This window comes from Scedosporium apiospermum, assembly GCF_000732125.1.
Source record: "Scedosporium apiospermum strain IHEM 14462 chromosome Unknown SEQ_SAPIO_0066, whole genome shotgun sequence".
Taxonomy (NCBI): Eukaryota; Fungi; Ascomycota; class Sordariomycetes; order Microascales; family Microascaceae; genus Scedosporium; species Scedosporium apiospermum.
Window position 1 is genome coordinate 601,609 of NW_015971767.1, and position 21,069 is coordinate 622,677.

The following is a 21,069-nucleotide window of genomic DNA, read 5'->3' on the forward strand; positions in this document are numbered from 1 at the left end:
CGCTAATTTGAGGCGATAATCGGATAGGAAGAGGTTGTTGGGGCGATCGAAAGGGTTGATGTCTTCGCGATGAGCTGGAGGTGGGGGACAGACGCTGGGCTCAAGATGCGTGGGCCTGGAACTGGGCGAATTTTGGCGGTGACGGGAAAAGGTTTCGCCGAGCAGGGTTCTGTATGACTCAGCAAGACATCAGAGGAAGTCCAACAAACGTTGATCAAAAACGAAATAAACTCGACTTTATTTTGTCATTACAATTTCCCTACCTTCTCTATATCTCTATATCGTCCATTGCAGAAGAAAAAAAGGCTTGCCAATGGATCTTATTTGTCCCCTCAATCCCCAGAACCAAGTCTAGCCAAGCATCTATATTCGCGGCAAAGGAGGCAGCTAGAGGCAGGTCTACTCTTTCAATTAGCTTTAAAGTGTTAGAGGAAAAGCCGAAAGAAAGGAAGGAGAAGACTTGGGAAGAAGAAGGAAAATGAGGACCAAAGTCGGAGCAGTTCGTCTAGGACAGCCTACTTCCCTGAACCTCCAAGTTCTTCCCTCCACGCCCCGATCTAGACTCGAACCGGGGAACGTTGAGGAGTCACCTCTGACAACTTCGGTGATAGATCTAGGTCATATTTTGTAAAGGTAATGGTATGGGGACTATTAAAAGTGCTCTTCGACAATCCAGACAACGCCAAACCAAACATGTCCTGATATGGTTCCCGGGCGACTCTGTCCCTTCCTTTCGACGACGGCGGGCAGTAGGCTGGATGCTCATCCTTCCCTCCGGGCGGATATCAGCTACTGTCACGGAAGAATTTACAAAAGAAATCTCGATATGAGAAGGATTAGTGCTAGAGAAAGGTGATACGCCGTGGACAGCATGGGCTCTACCAGAGTCCTTCGGTAACTGTTGTCGAATATGACCGATCCTTTCGTTACGTTCTACAGTCCGGTTAACCTAACTAAATCAAACACAGTAGATGGCCATATTAATGTATTGATATGATTATATATCGTGCGCGCTTTTATACTTTCGGGGAAGATTTACAGTACGCTCGGATTGCGTCAACCGGGCAGCGCATAGTTCCATCTAGCTCAAACATATACGCAACTGCAAATTGTCTACATTCTCTTCCGTGCCAGAGCGTAGATTCAACATCGACGGAAGGAGAGAGCCAGAGGCATACATGCATACATCATCAAGGAAAGAGCGCTTCTCTTCACTCAAGGCTGACAAATACGAGAGTTCACCTCGATTTTATCTCGTAAGGAATCCCGCCGCGTCCACTTCTCTCCTTGCATCTCTTCCTCTTCACCAGCCCGGCACAAGAAAGACGCAAATCTAGCAAAATACCGAGAAACGAACCGATACGATGGCCACTATTCCTGTCGCTCGACCTGCCGCCCCCGCGCCTCTTCCCAATCCTCCGAGCACGCAAAAGACCATCCAGTTCCTTCACCCTGGTTACCAGGCTCGATGGAATCGTCTATTTTTTCTTCCCCGTGTTGACCCTACTGGTCCTGGGGCATTGAAAGGCGTGCACCACGAGACTGCCCTAACCGCCTGCCAAATTGTCGCTGGTAGTATTGGTAATGGCCAACTTTGCATTGACAAGAGAGGAGAACGACCAGTCACCGTTGCCCAAGAGCCAATTCTCACCCTAGACGAGTATTATTTTGTGCTTAACGACGATGGTACAGTCTAAACGTCCATGGCCCAATTCAAGAGTCCACTGTTTGAACTGACCATTTCGTTTTGCCAACGGGCATCATGCAGCCTCATATAAGTACCCTGTCGTGCCGTGTTTCCGCGAGTGGGAATTCCCCCATGGCAGAATACCGACGTCCTGGCCCTCAGTCATACAAAGTCCCGTCAGCCCCGACGGCGATCGATGTGCAGTTACCAACCATAACTACGCCCTTAAGAAGGCGCATATCGTCCCCAAGGAGGAGCATGAATGGTACCAGAAAATGGGAATGCAGCTTTACTCCTTTCTAAACCTCGAGGGAAACAGGATTCACTTACGAGCCGACATACATCGATGTTACGACGATCGCGATTTTGTTATTGTTCCAAAGAGGCTACGCAATCCTCAAGGGGGAGGGCTTGCACGTCGAACTTTCGTGGTACACTACCTCGGACAGCATCCCAACGCCGAGTTGGAGACCCTTTATCACAACCTCCCTGTACAACATATCTGTGCCACCACGCGAGAGACACATTTTGCTAGATTCGCTTGGGCGATCTTGCAATTCGTCAAAGATTTCATCACTGTGGGTCAGCGTCGTGTGGTACGACGACTTGGATCCGACGGAGTCGTCCGCGTTGAGGAAGTCTCGGGGTTGGAACTACAGCGAAGATATGGTGGCGGGGGTGAACACATCGCGAGCCCCCTACATCCCCGAAAGCGTGCGAAAGCGGAGATGGAGGAGGAGGAGGAGGAGGAGGATGAGGAGTAGAACAGGTAGAGCAGAGTTGTCCCTAAGAGGTACGGTTCCCGCGCTAAAGGCTCTGGTGACAATCAGGACGTTACTGACGGGGATTCTTGGCCTGCTAGGCTGTACTGGTGGCGGAGAGCCTCGATAGCCCTAGAAGAGGACGTTACGTGTGATCTCGATCTCCAAGTCGTCACCGTCGTGGATCCTGTATAGGTTGTTCGAAAACGGAGTGTCTAGTGGATGCTAGAAGTTGCCGACGCCGGGTCTCCTGTCAAAAGTTCCTACCCACCCGGCCTTAGGCGCAAGAGCCACGAATTGCCTCACCACACGACTGGGGTGAAGGTCATGGAACACCAAATCTACCTATTGACTTGTCTTTCCATTGCTTGAGATGATGAGATATTCCCGGCCTTTGAAGAGGCTCGAATTATCGAGGGTGGTCGCGTTCACGTTCCCCAGCTGAATCTTTACCCGGAAGGCTGACCGAGAAGACTATGGTACCCTGATGCAAATCGCAACAGCTTCTATAGCTACAAAGATAGCCGTTACCTCTCTACACCCAGCACTAAATGAAAGAAGAGAGAACCAAGAAAGAAGAGGAGGAGGGGGTCTAATACTACGAACACTCTAGGCACACGGCATACGTTTTACTTCGCCACCTTCAATTTCCGCAAAAAGCAGTGAACACGAAACGGTTGAGTTGGCTCCCAGCTCGTGAATCTCTTGACGCCTGCTCACGGGGTCATCAGGAACCTGAGGGGACCTGTGAAAAGTAATTGCGAGTTCACCTTTCATTCCTAGATGGTCGTAGGCCTGATTGTCGCCAGTACTTCGCCCGAGGTTGGAAAGGTCAGCAGCGTTTTGTTCATGCCTTGACAGCAGCTGGTGAGGCTCTCTGGGGCCGGATGTGGGCGAGGACATGTCAGAGGATGATGATGGGACCGATTATGGTTGAGTTCCACACGGGCAGCTACGAAATGGAGAGTTTGGCAATGGAAACTTGAGGAAATTCTAAAAGAAGAAAGAATAGAAAAAATCGTCTAGATTCCAAGAATCCGACGTGCCCAACACCAGAAAAGAAGAGAAAAAAAAAAATCGCAATCGTGTCACGACATCACCAAGAGACGCTCTCCACGACTTGGATGCCGCCAATCTAGTCTCCCGGAGCGAATGTAGAACCAGACCAAGCCAATAATGTTCGTTTTCAGGTGTTAATTTGTGAGCTAACCTACAAGTTAAAGCTCTGCAGCCTCTCCTCGAATATTGGCGCGCAATCAGGTGGAGAGTGACAAAAACGAAAGACGCACACTCCCATGTGTATCAGCCTGTAACAGTCCATTTCGGAGGCACAACTTTATGATCGTCTCCGAAACGACCGACTCGTTTTCAGATATTTCAATCCCAAATAAATGACCCTCAGTCGAGGCAATGAATTGCGTTCTCACCGAGACGTGCTCCGCGTGCGACGATAGCCTGCTCTCCGTCACCAGCAACGTGTCGGGCATCCAGTTTGTTTCTCTCGATTACCACTTTCCTTGCCATCACGCGAAATGCAAACGGTGAAGCTCAGGATATATACGAATCGCGTGCTAAAACACGGGGGCATATAACTCACATTCACAACTATCTCGTCGGTCTGGTGACGCAGTCAGACCCTGTTGTGGAGAGCATGGCGGGCCTGGTGCACGATGCCTACGGCGCTTTCATAGCCGCCCACAGAGATGCCAGAGCACACCTGGAGAAACTCGGCCAATGTGATAAGGATGGGACAAATTTCCACTTACCTCCTTCCATGTGGGCTAGGATCAAATGGTGGTACCATGAAAAAGATACAGCGACAAAGCTGGGGAAACTGGAGAGTCAAAAGCAGAACTTTACCACCATTCTACTAACACTGATGGCGAGGTGAGTCGAACATGATCGATTGGCGTGGAACTGAACAATTTTGTAAAGTTAACTGACAGGTTCCAAAATCTTATGGGAAATTCGAAGAGCAGAGTGGGGAAATAAAAGACCTGAGGACAGCTGTTGAAGAGGCCAGACCGCGAAACACTTAGACATGTAGTGACCAAGGTGAAAGGAGTTTAAGTCAGTTGGATAGGGTACATACAGTAAAGCATATCTAATACCTAACATCTAACATACGTGCTTTAAGAAGATGATGCTTCGTGATGATGGCGTGAGACCAAATTAGACACGGAGTTTTTTTTTAAGAATTTTTTTCTCTCTTTGGTAGCCTCGTTCTCATTTGCCAAAGCTAAATACGCAGCACGGGTCAAACCGAGTGCTTCTCTCGATGTCCCGCCGAATTACGCAGGCCAGGCTGGGACGCCGTCGAGTCGACTCAGTTGAGTTCAACAACCGTTCCTTCTCCGCACGGGGCTGGAAAGTCTCCGCTGGACGCCAGGCTATTACTGACCGATTCACTGATCCACTTGCAGTACCGGACGCCAGGACCGGACCGGGGGACTCATTTCGCGGTTTTGAAGCCGGTCGTCAGTGATTTTTTAAGTTAAGAATTGGAGGGTTTCATTCTCATGCTCCTGTTCCGCCCTACTTCGTATTATCTCAGCTATGACCAGTGGCAGCCAGGTAATAGGTCGGCCAGCCACTTTCCTTACCACCGGCCGGATAAATTAGCACCTTCAACGATAAGCTTATATTGATCCTAGTTCGTCACACTTGTCCGTTTTGGGCATGCTTGGGTAGCAGTCCAGCAGGGTCTCTGGACCAACGCATTGGTATTTTTCATTTTATTGACATGCGCGATACTCGATGGGGAGCCCTGTCCTTCAGCTGGGGCGGCGGGAGAGGGTCAATATTACGAAACAAATAATATTAAATCCATGCGAAACTCGGCGAGAAGGTTTTCTCCTCACACTGACTGCCCACGTATGGCCTTTTAGGCGAATGGTCTTCCACACTATGGCATTTCCCACTTTCTTGATCCTTGGCTTGTCCTCTTTCCCACTCCTCACATCTGCACAGAGCAATGGTTTTGTCTTTCCTCCCACGGCCGGACCCGACAATGCCATCGTTGGTGACTCACATCTAACATTTGAGATTGGAGAGACGATAAATTTAGAATGGGCAACCAACAGCACCAGCCTACTTTCGCTGATTGCCTTTCAGGGCCCAAGAGACCCGCCGGATCGCGGTGTCTATAACCTCACTCTCATAGGTTGTTGTCTTCGTTAGCTTCAGAGATGTTCGGTTCAACTAATTGTCAATTTCCATGCCAGATCGCGCGCCCGCCCCAGTACCAACGTCGTATGTATGGACAGTACGGCCACTGAATGAGAATGACCCGGGTTTCAGGCTTACGCCGATCCATTTCATGGTCTGGTCTTGGGGGGATGGAATTGGGTTCAACTCGAAATATGTAGAGGTCACAGCCGCCAGTGGAGTCTCCGCAACTTCTGCTAGTTCCAGCTCCGCGCCCGCCTTCACATCATCGGTAGCTACGTTCCAGCCTCAACCTCGATTTGCGATGATGCTGATTTTCCTAGGATTCATCTTTTAGTTCACCCGAGCCCTCAAGCTCTAAGGGCAAAATCGGGTACAAGATTGGGTTGGGCATTGGGATACCACTGGCATTCGTGATTGGCGGAATTGCGTGTTTTCTCATACTGAGACGGAATCGCCGGAGAGCCGCACAGTCTACGCCGGATACTATTATCACGGAGACACCTGAAGTGGAAGGCAGAGAGGTTAAGCCTAAGGACCCTGTACAACACGAGGCAGACGGCATCCCGCGTCATGAAATGGCCTGACTGAAGTTAATCAAGATGGAAATATGTTGGTGCAGCCTATAAGGACACGAAAGAGATTACGGACTGGTACTAATGGGAAGGGCGCCGTTCTCGCTATATTGAGAGGTTACCTTGAAATGATGTCTAAATTCCTCGCTACTTGGCTACATTTCCCCGTTCCTTACCTTTCCTATTAAGCTGTCGTATATGGCAGCACGCAAACGAGAAAAGAAAAGAAGAAAAAAAGAAGATTAGCATTAGAATAAACGGGAAAAGGAAAAGTCAATAATACTAGAAAAAAAAATTAAAAAAATACCGGAACCTGCCGGCGCCAGCTTGCCGAGAAAACCCTATTACTTCTGGTCCAACCAGGGGTCGAACCGAGAACACCTCAAGCGCTTTCAACCAGCTGCCAAGAGGGGGCGGATTAACCAGCTGCCCTGCTGGCAGGTTCCTTGGGGGTCCTGCAAATTGTTTATCCCTATAGAGTTAACTTGGGGCTTTTGTTTTGCTGGAGTTGCTGTGGCTCCTTCCTTGATGGGGCTCTTTCCTTATTAGAGGGTGGATGTTGGGCGGCTCCTTCCTTGCTAAATGGATCTTGAAGTTTGAGAGAGTAAAACTGTTCATCCCGGATGCGGTCGCTACAGGCACTACTGTCTAGGTACTTCCCAGAATGCCGTTTCGTTTCGTGCTGCCTATTACGGAGCAGGATAAAGTTATGATGGTTGGAGAGCTCGGCACGGTAATGGAGATCTCAAATGTATATTTACCATTTGAACTCTTTGGCTTTCAGTTTTATATTCCTTTCAATCCTGCTACTTCTCTCTCTCGTGTCTCCTTCTCGAGGTTGATGGAGTGGCAGCTTCACAACAACATTTATTATACGATCCTCGCGGGACTGATATCACCGTGGCCCGAATTTACAAGTCCACAAGAGCCGCAAAGTCTCGGCTTCTATCCACAATGGTCCGCCTCGGCTGTGTGTTCATGGAGCTGGATTCCACTGATGGCGGGCCAAGCCTGCAGCTTGAAATGTAACACCAGTTTACATAAACCCGGGGCCAATTATTTACTCTGGCGTGGCCGGCCTGGTTTTGAGTGGTTGTGCGGCTCCTGTCACCACTTGGCAAGAGGTCTCGCTTCGGGAGGGACTTTGAAGTGTGTCCATGATACATTTGATGTTCTCGTGCAAGTTGGGCGTCCATGCCCACGCCACATCCCAAACCTGGGTGATGCCGTAGTTTAGGCTACGCGTGCCCCACATCCTACCTCCGTACCGAGTTGGTGTCGTCTCCAAGATATTTGGGGTAGGTGTCTCCAAGAGAGATGATATAGAACTGTGAAGAGAAACTCGGACAAGAGCACCGTGAAGAGGTTCATTGTGCTGCGAGGCCATAGCTCCCTTCAACCCACCTCGTCACTTTTACATTTATATTATCTTAATTATCCGCAGCTATCATATTAGGATGGTTGAACGCATCGTAATTCACGATGCTATAATAATTCTACTTGTTTTCCTTTTCTTCTGTCTCTCTTCTTTGGCTACATTGTGGAAGGGGTTGCAAGCTTGGTTAGTTTATTTTCTCTCCCTTCTCTCAGTCTCTCACGAGACATCGGCCAGCGTCGGGTTAGTCTCCCATACTGACGATCAATTGGGGCCCGATCGCTGCTCCGTTCTGCAAGAGTGAGTCGTGGCGACGCTTCTATTGAGCCAAGACCCCTGCCATACGTCATTCGTCTGCCCTAAATCCATCGACCTCTCCGAGACTCCGACACCACCCCGGTTGGAAACTTACCTGAACCAGGGCGCCCCGACGTTTATTTCTTGCGGCATCCTTGGGCACTCCGAAGCGGGGCTCTTCCGCCCCGGACGCTTGGAACATGCCCCGACAATTAGCATTTTCTTCTCGTTAAAAAAAGGAAAAGAGAAAATGAAGTAATAAGCTGACCTAAGACTGGTAAACGGCGGGCAAATGTCTATGTACGAAGTACTCCGTACACAGTACGGATGCCGTTTTTAGTGTGTGGGTCGGAGTGGGTCGCCGACTCCGATTTGATCAATTGATCCAAGTCTGATCGGATCGAAAAATCTTTGCAAAACTTTTTGCCCCTCCACGAAGTACAACTCAATTGTACTTGTACCTTGACTCGGCTCTGATGTCCGTGACTTAACTTTTGGCAGCTTCTCCAACTTCTAAAAAAGTAGTCATAGTCTAGACCCCGCTTTCTGCTCGGTTCTGTGACTCAACTTATTCGAAAGGTTTTCTACTTCTTCTCCGATTCGGCTGCGTATTTCTATCCTAACTTCGTGCTTCTTTCTCTCCTTCATCTTCTTCAAAGGAATTGCTCGTGGCAATTAGAAAGTACCCGTCCTTGCTTCCTGGTCTTGCAATTGACCTTGCTCTTCCCAATCCTCATCCACGAAACACCCCGCACCAACCGTTCCCAGACATCGGACAACGTCCCCCCCGCCGCCAGGATGCCAATGTAGGTTCAATGTTGCTGGAGCTTTAAGCTGCCAGCGAACAACTGCTCTGGTCAATTGGCTATTTTGACTCACACGGCACTAACCTTCTCGACCCTTCTCTACAGGCTCAAGGAACCGTCAAAGAAGTACAAGCCCTTCAAGGTGAGCTTCGCGCCTCGATGCCCTCGGCTTTTTTTTTTTTTTTTTTTTTTTTTTTTTTTTTCTTCTCAATTGGTCTTTTAAGCTGACTCGGGTAGGGACCGCATTTGCCCAACCGGCAATGGCCCAACAAGACCATTGACAAGGCCCCTCGCTGGCTCTCGTATGTTCCACAATCCAATCTCAGCTTGTAGCACATGAAGCGTTGCTAACATCCTCGTAGCTCTTGTCTCCGCGATGGCAACCAGAGTCTGCCTGATCCAATGGTACGTCTCTTCACCCCCTCGCCCCCTGACCTTCTTGCGTGAGCTTTCCAGTACTGACCTATACGGTCAACAAACAGAGCGGCGAGGAGAAATGGCGCTACTTCAAGATGTTGTGCGACCTCGGCTACAAGGAGATCGAGGTCTCCTTCCCCTCCGCGTCCCAGACCGACTTCAACTTCACCCGCCGCCTGATCGAAACCCCCGGGGCCGTACCCGGCGACGTATTCCTCCAAGTCCTTTCCCCCTGCCGCCCCGATCTCATCCGGAGGACCGTCGAGGCGGTGCGCGGCGCGAAGAACGCCATCATCCATATCTACCTCGCCACGAGCGAGTGCTTCCGCCAAGTCGTCTTCGGCTACTCCGAAGAGCAGACCCTGGAGCTCGCCGTGGAATGCACCAAGCTCGTCAGATCCCTGACGAAGGATAACCCCGAGGCTTCAGACACTCGATGGCTGTTCGAATTCTCGCCCGAGTGCTTCTCCGACACAAATCCCGACTATGCCGTCAGGGTATGCCGCGCTGTAAAGGATGCGTGGGGCCCTAATGCCGAGGCCGGTGACCAAATCATCTTCAACCTGCCCGCTACTGTTGAGCTGGCGACACCCAACATCTATGCCGACTTGATAGAATCCTTTTGTAACAACATCGGTGACAGGGAGAACGTATGCGTGTCTCTGGTATGTTATACCCCTTCCCGCCCCGTGTCTCTCATACTGGTGTCAGGACCATGCTAACGATTTTTTTCCTCCAGCATCCTCACAACGATCGTGGAACTAGTGGGTGTTGTCCAATTCCGGCGCTGCGATGCGGCTACTGACGTGATATAGGTGTTGCTGCAGCAGAACTCGCCCAGATGGCCGGAGCTGACCGTGTAGAGGGCTGTCTGTTTGGGTTCGTATCCTCTTCCTCGTCTTTGTTATGCGATTCATGGGACAATACTGATTAGACCTTCCCACAGCAACGGCGAGAGGACGGGTAATGTCGATCTCGTCACCTTGGCTCTGAACCTTTACACGCAAGGTGTGAGCCCCAATATCGATTTCTCCGATCTGAACTCAGTCATCGACATGGTCGAATCCTGCACCAAGATCCCCGTCCACCAGCGTGCTCCCTACGGGGGCAGTCTCGTATGCGCCGCGTTTTCGGGCAGCCACCAAGACGCAATCAAGAAGGGCTTCCAGAACCGCAAGCGCCTGGGCCTTACCAGCGAGGACCCGTGGAACGACCCATGGAACGGCATGCCCTACCTGCCGCTGGACCCCCAGGATATCGGCCGCAACTACGAAGCCATCATCCGCGTCAACTCGCAGTCGGGAAAGGGCGGAAGCGCCTTCATTCTGCAATCGAAGATGGAGCTCGATCTCCCCCGCGGCCTGCAGGTCGCCTTCTCCGCCGTCGTCCAGAACCGTGCCGAAGAGCTCGGACGAGAGCTGCTGGCCACCGAGATTACCGACCTCTTTGAGACGACGTATTTCCTGGGCGAGAACCCCCACTTTAGCCTCGTTGATTACAGCATCACCCCCGACCGCTCGCAGTCTCCCCTGCCTACGACAGGTAAGACCCAAGACACGAAAGACCTGATACGGATCTTTGACGGTGTTATCCTCGTGGACGGTAAAGAAGTGAAGCTGCGTGGTCGTGGGAATGGTCCCATTTCTAGCATGGTGGCCGCCCTCAAGGAGATCAACCTCGACCTTGACGTGAATGACTACAAGGAGCACGCCATCGGCGAGGGTCGAGGCGTCAAGGCCGCCTCGTATATCGAGTGCAAGCCTGCGGGCAGCAAGAAGACGGTGTGGGGTGTCGGTATCCACGAGGACGTGGTGCAGAGCTCGCTCATCGCCCTGCTGAGCGCGGCAAGCAACGTAAGTCTCGTCCCCCATGGATCGTTATTAAAGGGAGTAATTCAAGACTTTCTGGCTAACCGATGATCTCGCCTAATTTGCAGTTGATCACGACCCAACCCATCACCCTTAACCTGAAGTCCGCCGCTCCTCAAGGAACGCCTAATTTCATCTCCGTTTTGGAGGAGAAGGCAAACGGTATGTAATAGAAGACAACGAAGAAAAAAAAAATCCAAAGTTGAAGAAAAGCATATGCATCTTGCTTTCAATGTTGTTTTAATATAGATTTCACGAGAGGGGCAAAAGTACATTAATTATACTTTCAATTGATAAATGGCATTAAAGGACAAGTCCCGTTATGCAGAAAGATAGGGCAATTTAAGGACACCCCGATGAAGCGCGCGGCCCTGTACTTGGAGACCGGATCCCGAGTTCTGGAAAGTAAGTCGAGCGTGTACCGCAGGCCTCCAGAGCAGCATTCAGCAAGATGAGACCGTCCCCCTGTAGTGAGTGGGGTTCCTGAATCACCAACACAGACCTACGTTGTTCGTCTTGGTACTCTTTTCACGAGCAAGGTCCATCGATTATTCTCGAATTGCGTTTATTTGAAATAAATTTCACTCGCTGGCCTCTTCGTTGTCTTCCTCGCTCTCCTCTTCGCTGTCTTCCTCGCTCTCCTCTTCACTGGAATCAAACATATCTGAAGACGTCGACCCATCATCGGCAACCGCTAGCCCTTCCTCCTGCTCCCTCTCCCACTTCCATTCCCGAATCAACCTTTCCACAGCCCCATACCCATTCCTCCTCGCGAACCTCACTGAGCGATAATACACCCTCTTATACTCCCCAGTAACCTTCGCTCCGGACTCCAGCAAAAATTGCACCATATCCAACCTGCCCTGTTCCGCCGCCGCCTCCAACGCCGTCCTCCCATGCACCTCAGCACCGGGGGCGTTGATGTCCGCACCTAAGCTCATGAGCCTTCGCGCAGTGCCAATCTGCCCCGTCCCCGCCGCAAGCTGCAGCGCCGTAGCCCCTGATGAGCGCGCAGGAGGGCCGTTAACGTCCGCCCCCGCCGAGAGGAGCAGGTCGATCATTTCTATGTCGCCGTGCTCGACGGCCGCCTGTAGCGCGGTGCGCGGCATCAGTGGCTCCCACTCATCGTCGGCTTCTAAGGGGTTGCGGCACGGTGGCGCGGCGACGTTGACGTCGACGCCGAGGCTGACGAGGTGCCGGACGACGTCTAGGCGCTTGAAGCGCGCGGCGCCCTGGAGTGGCGTGTACAGGAGTTTGTCGGCGGCGTAGGTGACGTCTTCCAGGGACATCATCCTCGTGAGCCGCCGGATCATGGCGAGGGTATCCGCGACGAGTTCTTCAACCTCCTCGTCGTCCATTTCCTCCTTCTGCCAATCCTGGATATGCGCATTCTCCACCGCGACGAGGAGGGCGAACCGATCCGGTCTGCAACCCGACCGCAGGAGCATGCCAGCACAGGATGATTTGTCCGAGGCGAGGGCCGGAACAAGCACCGAACATCGCAGGTTAGACGCCCCCCTGGGCAAAAACGGCCTGTCGTATTCCCGAACGAGAGTACCGTGGTGTCCGTTTGCGAGGATGTGTATCGCTCTTTCCCCGCTTAAGGGTAGTACGCACGCCGGTGGACGCCCGAGCCGGAGGAGGCGTGCGACGATTTGTTTCTGGCCCTTTATAGCCGCGCACCCAAGCGCTGTGGCTTCCGCAACGCAGACGGGACGTCCTAGCGGTCTTCGTCGAAGTAGCATGTCGAAGTGCCGTTCCCAGTTCGCATCGCTACCGAGACCGGCGCAAATGGCCGTACAGAGCGCAGACGAACTGTAGTAGCTGTTGTCCTTCTCACCTTTCCTCTCCATGATCCACGAGAGTAGGTCCCAGTTTTTACTCGTCGCCGCTGCTTCTATTAGCGACTCCTCCGACCTTTGTCCCGAATCCAGAGAGGCCCCGTGCTTGAGGAGCAGTTCCACAGCCTCACGGCTACCACCCCTAGCAGCCTTGGTCAGCTCCCCGCCTTGAAGCCTCGTGCCGGCTACTTCGAGGAGATAGCGGACCGTACCAAAATTCCCGCATTCGAGACTGTTCGTCAGAGCCGTGCGACGCGTCCAGTCCATCTCATTGGCATCGGCGCCGCGGGAGATGAGTTCGCGGAGGAGCTCGACCGAATCGAAGCAACCAGCCCTGGGGAACTCCCCGCCGCGCAGAGATGCGCCGGCCCGCATCAGTGCCAGGGCTGCTCCGGGCTGCTTGGGATTATGTTCCCACTCGCCCCGCTTATCCCGAAACAGAGCGAGGCGGAGCGGCGTGTCGCAGCGTGCCAGGTTCATCAAAAGATCGGATTGGCGTTGTTTCCACGAGGTGAAATGGGAGCCTACGAGCCACGCGTCTTTTTCGTACTTTAAACGGACCCGAGCGTTGACGTTTGCGCCGCGCTGGATGAGGAGATTGACCATTTTCTCATCGCCGCGAGCCGCTGCTGCATGTATGGGGAGGAATACGGTGGAACCCGACCGGGACCGGATGACTAGACCCTGGTTTGGGTCCGCGCCTAGATCCATGAGCATCGTGGCCGTTTGGAGGGCGTTGTCTTGGTAGCTGCGGATGACGGCTGCGAGGAGAGGTGTGAGTCCCTTGGTCGACCGGGCGTTGACGTTTGCACCGGCCTCGATGAAGAGCGGTATCATGTCTCTCCTGCGGGAGGCAGCCGCCGAGACGAGCCCAGCCTGGATTAGGTCGGCGTCTATCGTCGGGTCGAATAGCGAGAGGAGATACTTCACCGTGGCGACTCCGGGCCGCTCCTCTTCGCCGAATTTCTCTTTCCACTCCTCGTCCGTATAGTCATCCAACCTCCTGTCCGCTTCAGTTGCACAGTCGAGAACGGAGATTATCAACTCGCTGTCGTACGTCTCCGCCCTGATATCGGCGCCCGCTTCCACGATCGCTCTGACGTGCTCGACACTGCACTCTCTCGCCGCCCGATGCAAGGGGAATCTTTCATCCTCGTCTGTGAGTAAGTTCACGTCCGCGTCGAAACGGATGAAGAGCTGGAGCATATCTAGGTTTTTGACGCGGCAGTCCACGGCGAGTTGCACGGGCCGTTCGCGCTCACCAGTCATCCAGGTTTTAAAGATCCTATTCGGATCAACGCCTAGCCATAGTAGGGCTTCCAAGATGTCAAGGGATATAGTATTGAGCGCGGCCTCGTACAGGTTGTCGACAAAGGCTCGACCGGTCGGCTCCTGGAGAGTTTTTTTAAAGTAGTCCTTCCATACGCTCATGGGCAGGTCGATAGCCCGGAACATGTTGATGATCTTGGTGTACTTGCCGAAGTCGTCCATGAACTCCTCGTCTTCGTCTTCGATAAGATTGTTGGAGAGCTGATATACGAAATTCTCAATTTCCTTCTGCCTCGCTTCTGTGCTATCGCCGCGCACGAGGGTCTGGACTATGGCGAGGTTATCGCCCTCGCGGCGCTCAGGCATGTACTTGCTCAATTCCATTGCCACTCGGCCGGCGGCCTGCGGTGTCGCAAGCAACTGCATATTTCTGGCACCCAGTGTCATGATTCCGCTGTGGGCTGAGTAGCCTAGGTCCCCCGCCCTCGAGGCGTGTACCTTGACCGCCTTCTTGAATGCATCTGGATATCTCTCAATAATAGAACGCGAGAACAGGGACCGAAAGAAAAGATTCTCACCGGTAAAATACTTGTCTTGAAACTGAAACCAAGGGAGACGCGTAGGCCAATCGATCTGGACTCCGAAAGGCTCACCGACGCTGATCTTGTTGAACTCGATCGCGAGAGGGCTGGAGGCTGGCTTGGGTTTAGTCTAGGTTTGAAAACGATGTGGATGTTGGCGGTTTCAAGTACCTCTCGATATTTCGACGACGCTGCAATCATCATCGGTACTAAAATCTGATTCTGCCACGTCGACGATGGTCCAGTAGCTATCTCGAGGCGAGCCTGGCCGGGGACTAGATTCGGGTTCGAGTTAGCAAAAGGCCCGGCGTTGCGGCTACTGGGAGCAAGTGTGTTGGCTCACCTTGGCGCCTCAGTGATGCCGTCCGCCAGAGAAGACCCGTGCTGCATCCTGCTCGTTATCTTCAATATGCAACTGCCAGGAAAGGACTGGGGAATTTAACCCGAGGCTTCTGTATCCAGACAAAGAATATTTCTCCAAGGCACTCCTGACCGTCACCAGTACCAGAGGCCTCCTCGTTTCAATCGTTTGGGGGTCTTTGTGATCGGAGGAATGATGTGAAGCTGACCCGATCCCTGCTGGTTCCAAATCACGTGGTAGCATTATTTTCATCGATGGAAGGGAAGACAGGTCCGGTCTGGTTGGACAACAACTTCGTACTATTGCCTGGAGATGATATAGACCACGTAACGCTGAGCCCCGCGCTATCAAAGTGGAGATATTTCTCGGCAACAAGGGTGAGATACGATTAAACCAATTTACATGAGCATTCAAGATGCGCCGAACCTCGCGGGGAGAAGCTTCCTCCGCCGACGAATTGTACATACATCTGAGCCCACACATATAGACAACAAGCTGAGTGTCCTCCAGGTCATAACGAAGCCAATACCCAAGAGGGATAGGGAAATCTTCCTATCTAAGGTAGACTCCGGTGATAAAGGGATAAAAGGGATAGCTGGAAAAGGATGTAGGTGGCTCTCTGGTACCAAACTGGATCTGAACGAGCCTCGTCTGAAGGGCTGCTTGTCAAGGGGTTAACGTATTGATTTAAAGGCAATATTCAAACAGAATTCTCCTAGTTTTTTCTATTACATATTATTATATCTCGCGGGAAACTGAGGTATCGTTTCCTTCTCTCGCAACTTTCAACTCAACCGGCGTCTTAAGTGCGTGAAGTGTCCAACCAGCTGGTAAGCTTCTGACTCACATAGCACATGCGCGTCGTTCACTTCGCGTTGAACCCTACGACATCCTGCTGAAAGGAACATGGACATGCTGGTGTTACTTGGTTGCGTGTTCTCTCTCAAAGTAGCTAATAAGGTGTCGTCTATCTCATACCCCCCCGCATGTGATGCGTCTCAGCCGCACGCGTCATCTTCAGGTATTTCAGGGCCGTAAGATTGAGCAGCATCAAGCTCAAGTCATTCCCACGCCCAAATTTGCAGAACTACTCCTCCTACTAGCCATCCACCTTTGTACGGTGTACAGCTTGCGAAAATCGTCGACATGGCGGGGAGCCAACGCATCCAGACGGCGGCAGCGCCCGACAAGTCTCAAGACACACCGAATTCATATCAGTATAAGCCCTTGAGACAGAAAACACCTGGGAGTGAAGACGGATCCGGTACGTTTCGTCTCCTTTCAATCAAATCGGGGTCCTTCGGTGATCCGGTTTCTATCGAACTGGTGGAGTCCGCTCTGGTCGACACATGCCCGCCAGACTACGAGGCTCTGTCGTACGTATGGGGAAACCCTGACTTGCGGCGCTCCATCCAAATTATTTCCCCGGGGGCGGACGGTAAGCCTACGTCCTGCCGGCTCGATGTGACTCTAAATCTAGAAGAGGCACTCCGGCATCTTCGTTACCAAGAGCGTTCCAGGCGGATGTGGATCGACGCCATCTGCATCGACCAGAGCAATCTTGCTGAGAGAAGCAGCCAAGTAGATATTATGGGTCGCATCTTCAGGCTCGCCGCCCGTGTCGTGGTTTGGCTGGGGCCAGCCGACGAGACGAGCGGCGCAGCTTTCCGCGTCTTGCGCCGACTCTCTGAGCAGATCACCTCTTCCGGCACTCCGTGCACCGTGAGGCCGAAGCCCGAATCGGAAATCTCGGGGGAGCAAATTCACCGTAGTGAATGGTGCCCGTTAAGCAGCCAGGAGGCGGAGGCAGTCGTTTCCCTCCTCTCTCGGCCCTGGTTCGAGCGAGTATGGGTCCGTCAAGAAATAGGTCTTGCTAGCGCGGCGTCCGTCGTCCTCTGCGGGAATGAGACCATGCCGTGGCTGCCTCTCAGGGACGCGATCTTCATGGTAGCTATAAAAGCGACTATCTTGCCGGTGGACCAGGAAAGAAGAATCGAGTTTTCATCTTGGGCCATGGAGATCTTGTCGCAGCTTGCCGTCTCGGGAATCAAGAAACACTTCGGGGAGCTGAGGCGCTATATAAACCGCGCGCAATGCGCCGATAGCAGGGACAGGCTCTATGGGATTTTGAGTCTTCTATGGCCGTTCGAGAATGGAAAAGTCATTGTTCCCGACTACGAGAAGACTACGAGGCAGGTATATATGGAAGCCACATGCACGTCCCTCGCCAGCGGCACCCTTGACATGCTTCGGTTCTGCAGCGTGAGCGATACTGCCTCCGAGCTGGACCTACCCAGCTGGGTTCTCGACCTGTCAACAGCTCCATCGTGTATGGAAATCGAGAACCACGGTTTGGAGATGTGGTATCACATCCACTGTAACCCGCCGTTCAAGGTTGACCTGGCTCTTGGGACGCTTGACGTCCTGGCGGTCCATGCAGCCACCGTTACAATGTCCATCAACATCTTCCAGTCGGACATGTCCGAGATCCTTGATTTCTTTCCGGCCAACTTTCGATCTGGCCGGTACCGAGACGGGGATGAGACTCTCGTCGAGGCATACTGCACCACTTTGGCATCCAACCGCTTATATCGCGAGGAAGGTTTGCAGGGCCATGACGAGTCTCTCCATTTGATCGGCTCGCAGGCCCTCCCGGGTCTTTTCGGACAGATCCAAGGCGCATGGGCGCGGGTCTTTGGCGGGGAGGAAAGTACCGATTCTGAGGCTTTTGCTAGGGAAAGCCGCCTCCTGTATAACACCTTTCTGCAGACATGCGGCGACAGGGTGTTCTTCAGAAGCGCGGAAGGATACATTGGCCTCGCTCCCCCTGCCGTCGCTGTCGGAGACCAGGTCTTTACCGTGCTTGGCTGCACAAGCCCTCTCCTCTTTCGGCCACTCGGCGATAGCCGGTACCGTCTTCTCGGCGACTGCTATTGCCACAGCCTGATGCAGTCCCAAGCCATCCTGGGTCCCCTGCCGGAGGGCCTCCGTCTGGTTCTGGCTGCGGCACCGAATTGTCAATATCAGCACTGGTTCATCTCTTCCGGGGGGGAACGGCTTGACAAGGACCCCAGGATAGAGGGCCTTTTGCGGAAAATCGGTGAGATGGGCGCCGGAGAGGTTGCCGACGTCGAGTACCTGGAAAACATGCCCAGCGATGAAAAGTAACGGCTACTGGAGGAGCATTGCCGAGTTCGGTTTGACGCTCTAACAATTGCTTAATGCAACCGGTAAAGCCGTGGCCTTTTTCCATGGACGTAGAGGCCAAGGTCAGCCAGCAAATGCTTCGGCGCGGAGTTTCCCTCGCGTTGCCGACGAGACGTTACTGGAGTTCAAACATAGCGAAGGAGATAATCGGATTGTGGCGCATACTATGCCAATCGGCCACGCACGTTGGGAATCAAGTATCGCGACGGTTGATGTAGTGAGTCCTTCCAGGATGCATGGCTCCGGGTGGGTTGCCATTCTTCTCGCCAAATCTCGTTTGCTTATTTCACTCTGGGTATGGGATAACACACCATCCCCTCGGGATCTCATTATGGTGGCGTACGAAATTTACTTGGAGGTGAAGGGAGCGAATCATAGGGAGTCTTCGTGGCATGCCTCGAAGGACAGCAAGGAGTGGGTGGAGGGGCAGGATGCTCCCGGACTCGGACTCTATGCCGCAACCCAGCGCTGCAGTCGACCCGGTGTGTTGGGGTTAGTCACGAAAGGATACGAATTTGACAGCAATGTGATTCACAGGGCCCGGGTGCAGGGTGGCACTGGAGCTGAGAAGCCCGGATGGTGTGATGCGGTTAAGCAGAATTAGGAAGAGATTTTTCAAGGAGACTATCTTTCTGATTGGTTCACCGATCAACAGAGGAGGACCCAATATGTCCGAGGAGAGCCGGCCCCGATCCCCGGGACGATAGATTGGGTGCTGCACTGTAACATTGAACTAGTCAACGATCGAATAGGAAGGTTATAATATTACGAAATAATAACTGCTTCTTTTCCGGGGAGGACGCCGAGACTTGAATGACTCGAAGGGCGTATTCCTTGCCAAGTCTCCACAAACCCACAAGTCACACACCGCCTTCGCTTGACTTGATGCGGATTTGACAGATTTGAAGCCGATGCGATGCGGCCTCACCCTTCCGCTCTTCCGCCGTCATCGGCTGCGAAGCAATTTTTTGAGGTCAAAATCAAACCATCATCACGCAGCCGCGAGGAGGGAAGAAAAAAAACAGAAAAAAAAATAATCAAGAAAAATTGGGAAAAAGATTGGAAAAAAAAGAGAGAGTAAAATGACTCGGACACAAACCGAGACTTTGGTCCTAGAACCAATCGCCTATCCGTCTCTCGAGACCATCTCTCAACTCAGCGCACCGCGGCATGAAGTTCCCTCCTCTTCATCCTCCGACGCCGCAAATGACGATAATGATGTGACCTCCCTCGTTGCCCGGCGCGCCCGGCGCCTGCGAAAATCTCTCGTGACGTTCCTGCTCTCCGGCGTCAACTTCGCCAACAGCTCCGGAAACGGCCTCGTCATTATCGCTCTTCCCCGGATGACCCGGGAACTAAACCTGCCGCCGACTCTCGCTTTCTGGCCCGCCTCCGTCTCCGGATTGGCTACGGCTTCGACGCTTTTGCTCGCGGGCGCCGTGGCTGATGTTTTGGGCCCCAAGGCGGTGAATCTCCTGGGATGCATCACCAATGGCGCTTTCATGATTGGCTGTGGATTCGTCCAAAAAGGTGAAGATTTCGTCGTTTTGAGGGCGTTGGCTGGAGTGGGACTCGCGATGCATTTGTCGAGCTCCGTGTCGCTCGTCACTAAAACTATCCCCCAGGGAAGGGGCCGGAACATCTCTTTTGCCTGTCTTGGGCTGAGCCAGCCCTTGGGCTTCTCGTTCGGTCTTGTTGTGGGAGGCACTTTGGTGGACACTATCGGTTGGCGAGCGGGATGGTATCTCTACGGCGCGATCACACTTCTGTTGGCGACAATGGGCTTCTGGGTGTTGCCCCAAACTGGGGTAACGAGCTTGCACAATGCGATCCACGATATGAAAACGAAGGTTGACTGGGTCAGCGCGGGGCTTGCGTCTGCTTTCATGGCGATGCTCTCGTATTTCCTGGCGTAAGAATGACTCCTTTGAATCCTGCTTCCTTACGAATTTACTAATTCCTCACTGTCGGCAGAACTTTGAGTACCGATATATATCGAATAAAACAAGCAAACACGCTCGTGTTCTTATTCCTTGGACTCCTGGCACTACCCCTTTTCATCATCTGGGTCCATCGCCAAGTGCGACTGGGTAAGCCGGCATTAATCCCCAACTCGTTCTGGAGGAACTCGAGCTTTTCCAGCATTTGCGCCACGATTGCCATGTCGCTAGCCGTTTTGAACGCCCTTGAGCTGTTTGCAAGTCTCTAGTAAGTCCTCTGAGGGCAAGTTTCAGCAGAAAGCGATTGGCTATTAACAGTCCCTTCTCGCAGTTTCCAAGAGATCCAACAACTATCAGCCCTCCAAGCTGCCATCCGCATTCTCCCAAGTCTCGTAGTCGGCACTGTCCTCTGCTTCACAACCGGCCTCTTCGTCCACAAAATCCCCGCCAACTGGATCGTCGTCACCACTTCGGTCCTCACCGCAGGAGCCCCCTTGCTCATGGCCGTCATCCAGCCTCACTGGCCCTACTGGTCCAACGCCTTCGTCTCCCAGCTCCTCATGCCCATCTCTGGCGACGTCATCTTCACCGTTGGCCTCATCATCATCACGGACGTGTTCCCCGAGGATAAGCAGGCCGTCGCCGGCGCCGTGTTTAATACCACGTCGCAGTTTGGCCAGGCGTTTGGCTTGGCTATCTTGCAGGTCGTTTCTACGCTCGTGGCTAAGGACCATGACGGTATGAGTCACGTGAACGCGCTGATGGAGGGATATCGGGCAAGTTTCTGGACGATGTTTGCTCTGATGGTTACTTGTGCTGTCGTTGGAGGGCTTGGCCTTCGAAAGGTTGGCAAGGTTGGCCTGAAGCAGGACTGATCGCCAGACTCTCCAAGATCTTCCCAAAGACTGACAAGGAT

General features: G+C 52.8%; 4 protein-coding genes and 1 pseudogene across 4 annotated transcripts; 4 read left to right on the forward strand and 1 right to left on the reverse strand.

Annotated features, from left to right (window-relative positions):
• Positions 1–1,364: 1,364 nt before the first annotated feature.
• On the forward strand, positions 1,365–2,451 carry SAPIO_CDS1603 (uncharacterized protein; the record flags this gene model as incomplete). Its single annotated transcript, XM_016784836.1, has 2 exons — positions 1,365–1,686; positions 1,850–2,451. The coding sequence occupies 2 exons, from the start codon at positions 1,365–1,367 to the stop codon at positions 2,449–2,451; spliced, it is 924 nt and encodes a 307-aa protein (XP_016645593.1).
• A 6,210-nt stretch (positions 2,452–8,661) lies between these two features.
• Positions 8,662–11,124, forward strand: SAPIO_CDS1604 (uncharacterized protein; the record flags this gene model as incomplete). The annotated part of the gene is made up of 9 exons (XM_016784837.1): positions 8,662–8,669; positions 8,775–8,811; positions 8,907–8,971; positions 9,032–9,074; positions 9,152–9,751; positions 9,826–9,850; positions 9,902–9,965; positions 10,033–10,939; positions 11,023–11,124. 9 exons carry the CDS (start codon positions 8,662–8,664, stop codon positions 11,122–11,124), a joined length of 1,851 nt encoding a protein of 616 aa, XP_016645594.1.
• Positions 11,125–11,535: 411 nt separating this feature from the next.
• Positions 11,536–15,035, reverse strand: SAPIO_CDS1605 (uncharacterized protein; the record flags this gene model as incomplete). Its single annotated transcript, XM_016784838.1, has 3 exons — positions 11,536–14,759; positions 14,817–14,920; positions 14,989–15,035. The coding sequence occupies 3 exons, from the start codon at positions 15,033–15,035 to the stop codon at positions 11,536–11,538; spliced, it is 3,375 nt and encodes a 1,124-aa protein (XP_016645595.1).
• A 1,117-nt stretch (positions 15,036–16,152) lies between these two features.
• Positions 16,153–18,174, forward strand: SAPIO_CDS1606 (annotated as a pseudogene; the record flags this gene model as incomplete).
• Positions 18,175–19,295: 1,121 nt separating this feature from the next.
• Positions 19,296–21,028, forward strand: SAPIO_CDS1607 (uncharacterized protein; the record flags this gene model as incomplete). Its single annotated transcript, XM_016784839.1, has 3 exons — positions 19,296–20,125; positions 20,188–20,421; positions 20,485–21,028. The coding sequence occupies 3 exons, from the start codon at positions 19,296–19,298 to the stop codon at positions 21,026–21,028; spliced, it is 1,608 nt and encodes a 535-aa protein (XP_016645596.1).
• Positions 21,029–21,069: the final 41 nt, after the last annotated feature.